The sequence below is a fragment of the Glycine soja genome, chromosome 4 (genome assembly GCF_004193775.1).
Source record: "Glycine soja cultivar W05 chromosome 4, ASM419377v2, whole genome shotgun sequence".
NCBI lineage: Eukaryota > Viridiplantae > Streptophyta > Magnoliopsida > Fabales > Fabaceae > Glycine > Glycine soja.
Genome location: NC_041005.1, coordinates 13,782,787 through 13,787,104, shown reverse-complemented (window position 1 = coordinate 13,787,104; position 4,318 = coordinate 13,782,787). Strand labels below are relative to the sequence as shown.

General features: G+C 27.3%; 1 protein-coding gene across 1 annotated transcript; it reads left to right on the top strand.

The window, feature by feature from the left end:
* Nucleotides 1–1,505: 1,505 nt before the first annotated feature.
* On the top strand, nucleotides 1,506–2,501 carry LOC114408122. Its single transcript, XM_028371229.1, has 2 exons — nucleotides 1,506–1,628; nucleotides 1,697–2,501. Exons 1-2 carry the CDS (start codon nucleotides 1,541–1,543, stop codon nucleotides 2,428–2,430), a joined length of 822 nt encoding a protein of 273 aa, XP_028227030.1. The 5' UTR covers nucleotides 1,506–1,540; the 3' UTR covers nucleotides 2,431–2,501.
* Nucleotides 2,502–4,318: the final 1,817 nt, after the last annotated feature.

Here is a 4,318-nt window from a genome sequence, read left to right as displayed (position 1 = left end):
TATTCAAACTTGGTAAAAGTAAATAAAACTTCACTCATTAGATTAAAGAAACTTATGCAATCCAATAATAGAAACTCTCATCTAATTTCTTTAAAAGTTTAGGCGTGTAAGTTAATTTTAACTTATAGGAGATGCTTGATTAATCTTGTTTTCAATTTGTTATCTTTTAAGTGCTTATTGGAATTTTTTTCCAAGCATATCTCAATAGTATTAACAACAAAAATTCAAATATGACATAATGTGAAATGTTTAATGTTAGAAAAATCATATGATTCATTAAGAGGTAGTATATTGAGAGAAATATTTATTTTTAAGAGTACTCAGTTAAGAGATTTTTTTTAAGTCTAATCTACATTAAAAATAAAAATAACATTAAGTTTAAACCTTATTCATTACAAATATTTCTCATAAGCTTAAAATCTTAACACTTGAGAGAACATAATTTATTTTGACTTATCAGTTTACTTAACCATTAAGGAAAAAAAATATGACAATATAATATTCAATACTTAAATATGTTTAAAAAATAAATGTTGTTGTTGATTATTTATCTCACAAGTAGGAGTTTATATTGCGTATTATAGATAGACCCCCAATGATGTAGAGTCATTTTTTTGTTTATAAGTGTCACGAGGTTAACAATACCCTATAGAATTTATTTTAAATTTGTTTGGGCTCTTGCCTTCCTCAATACCGAAAAATATATGAGCATTAATGGTTATATTATATACATAATTTATTATCTTGCTTCTTTAATACCCCTATTGAATATACATGACGTCTTTCTATTAATGCCAGCATTGTCGGTTTTGGTGGATAGTATTCAGGTTGTATTTATATTTTTTTCTTCAAGCAAATATAAATAAGTTTGAGGAGTAAGCATACTTCGTCACTCAAATAAATCATTTTAATCTGTTTAAATCTTTGTTGAAAGAGCTGGTTTTCTCATTCATGATGAATACTTCTTCAGCTTTCGATAAAGAAAATGTTAAGGGGAAAGAGAAATGCAATTGTTGCTCTTATTGTGAAAGAGCATTTGACAATTATGAAGGTCTTGAATATCATAAAAAAATGCATGAAGTTGAGTTTAAGCGACTCGTCAATCAAAGCAATCATTTTCATAATTCAATGGATATCAGCAAGCCCATTCTTGGACATGGAAATGTCTCAATGAAAACTTTGTATGGAGCTACAACAAACAATCCTTGTGTAACAAAAGGTAAATCAATAGTCATATTTTAGTTTAATAATTCTTCTAAATCAAGTCACTAATCATGCTAAATGTAGGACATTGTTATGGTGGCAATAACAGAGGAGACCATAATTCATTGTTTATGACTTCAAGTTATTCTTTTACAAGAACCAACAATGCATCCTTGGTAGCGTCACTTCCAAATAAGGAGACCAATCCTTTTTTAACGAATGGTAAATCAATAATCATCTCTTAATTTAATAATTCTTCTAATTCAAGCCACTAATCTTTATAAATGTAGGAAATTGTTATGGTGGTAATAGCCAAGGAGACCATAATTCATTGTTCATGCCACCTAATTATTCTTTTACAAGTAGCAACAATGCATCCTTGGTAGCGCCAATTCCAACTAAGGGGATTTCTTGTGTAACAAAAGGTAAAACAATAATCATATTTTAATTTAATAATTCTTCTAATGCAAGTAACTAATAATTGTAAATACAGGGAATTGTTATGGTGGTAATAGCCAAGGAGACCATAATTCATTGTTCATACCTCCAAATTATTCTTTTACAAGAACCAACAATGAATCCTTGGTAGCAACAATTCCAAATAAATGGACCATTCCTTTTTCTCAGTATGTGAACCATCCAATTTATATGGGTTCTTCTAATAATCATATTGGTCACGCACCAAGTGTAAGTTCTGGTATAAGTCATCAATTTGATGCTAGCAATTCACAATTTTTTATTGATGATTTTTCCATACCTTTTAGAAGCAAATTTCAAAATATCAAACCTAATGGTATCCATCTTTCATATCCAATCTTTGTTAGAAATCCTTCTTTACCAGGTTATCACATGACTGAACGTGGTTTATCCATATTCCCTGACTCTCTTAAGCCTTTTTTTGTTGATACCCAAACACATTCTGTTAGCTTAAACAATATTCACCAAATTTGTGAGAGAGTGAAAAAACACAATAGAGATAAAGTCCAAGAAAAAAGTTCAATGATGAATCCACCCAAAAGGCCCAATATCAACTATGGTCCACTTGTCTATCATGAAAGAGAGATGTTGCAAAAGAATGAAACACTTTTTTCTACCAAAGATGCAAAGCTTAAAGATATAGATGCAATTGTCTTCAATGATGAAGGAAAGATTGGTTCTACTTCAAGGAGCAAAAATAATGTAAAAGAGCAAGAAGATGATGATTTGGATCTTTCCCTTCATTTATAGATATGTATTTCTTTTGAATGAATATCATTCATATGAGTTTAAATTTATCTAGTAACAATTTTTCTCTTTTTTATGTAATCAATAGTGAAATATTTAGTTAATGCATTATTATTTTATGCATCTTATCTTATTATGTATGCATTTTCTAGTGAATTATTAAAGTATTATAATAATACATATAAAAAAACTACTAATTATTTTAAGATTTTTTTTCTAATAATTGTTTGGTGCAACTTTTACTTATAAGAAGAAATTAATTTAAAAATAAGTTAGGTCAAACACATCCTAACTATTGAGAGAACATAATTTATTTTGACTTATCAATTGAATTAATCATTTAGGGTAGAAAATATGGCATAATTCAATACGTAAATATGTTTAAAGAAGAGAATGGTGTTGTTGATTAGTTAGCTCATAGGTTGGAGTTTGTATATGCATATTTTAGATAGAACCTTAATGAGGTTGTATAATTTTTCCGTTTAAAGGTATTATGGGGTTAACAATATCTTATAGGATTAACTTCTAGAATTATTTGGGCTCTTGCTCTCCTCAATGCAAAAATAAAAAAAAAATGCGTCAATTTATGAGCATTAATGGTTATGCTCTATAAATCATTTAAGATAATGCTTCTTTAACGTCACTCTTGAATGTCATTTGTCTATCGAGACATTATAAATTTTTATATTTAAACTTCATACCATGTGACTTTTATTAATGTTCATCGGTTTCACTATATAGTATTCATTTACACTACATCTATATCTATCCTTGAAATAAATATAAATGAATCAAATTTTCCCATAAGCTAAAATAAACTAATACACTTCAACTATAGAAACTATAATCTAATTTCTCTGAAAGTTGGGGCACATAAGTTAATTTTAACTGATGAAAAATGTTTGACAAACATAGTTTTATTTTGTTCTCTTATGAGTTCTTATTAAGATGCTTTTCCAAGCATATCTCGATAGCATTGAAAAAAAATTCAAATATGACACAATGTAAAATATTTAATGTTGAAAAAGTTGCACAATTCATTAAGAAATAATATATTGAGAAAAGTTTTTATTATTAAAAGTACAGGGTTAAGAGTTTTTTTTTTTTTGTTATATGCACTTCAGGCCTTTTGATATAAGTTTAATTTTCATTAAAATTATTGAGCTTAAACCTTATACATGACAAATGTTTTTCATAGGTTTAAAATCTTAACACCTGAGAGAACATAATTTATTTTTACTTATCACTTGAATTAACCATTAGGGATAGAAAACATAACATAATCAATACTTAAATACATTTAAAGAAGCAAATGGTTTTGTTGATTAATTAGGTTATAGGAAGGAGTTTGGATTTCATATTTTAATTAAACCCCAATGAGGGGTAGTTTTTCAGCTTAAAGATGTCACGAAGATAACAATACTCTTTAGAATTTTTTTTTGATTTGCTTAGCATTTTATCATCCACGATACAAAATAAAAAGCTTAAATATATAAGCATTAATGGTTATACTATAAAAATTATTTAAGAGTGTGCTTCTTTAATGTCACTCTTTAATATGACGTCTTTCTATTGTGGCATTTTAACTTTTTATATTTTTTGTATCATAAATGAATTTTATTAAAGATTGTCGCAGAGTATATTGTATTCACACTACATCAATAACTTTCCTTGAAATAAATATAATTCACATGGGGTAGTATTAAAACTTGGTAAAAGTAAATCAAACTTGTCTCATAAGCTGAAACAAAGTTATGCACTTCAAAATAGAAACTCTCATCTAATTTCTTTAAAAGTTTAGGCATGTAAGTTAATTTTAACTTATAGGAGATGTTTGATTAATCTTGTTTTTAGTTTGTTATCTTTTAAGTGCATATCAAGATGTTTTTCC

Bases quoted from the DNA above. Each gene is read 5' to 3' on its own strand.
- LOC114408122 (XM_028371229.1), top strand. From the start codon at position 1,541: ATGCCACCTAATTATTCTTTTACAAGTAGCAACAATGCATCCTTGGTA. The intron at 1,629-1,696 runs GTAAAACAATAA...TTGTAAATACAG, and splicing joins GATTTCTTGTGTAACAAAAG to GGAATTGTTATGGTGGTAAT.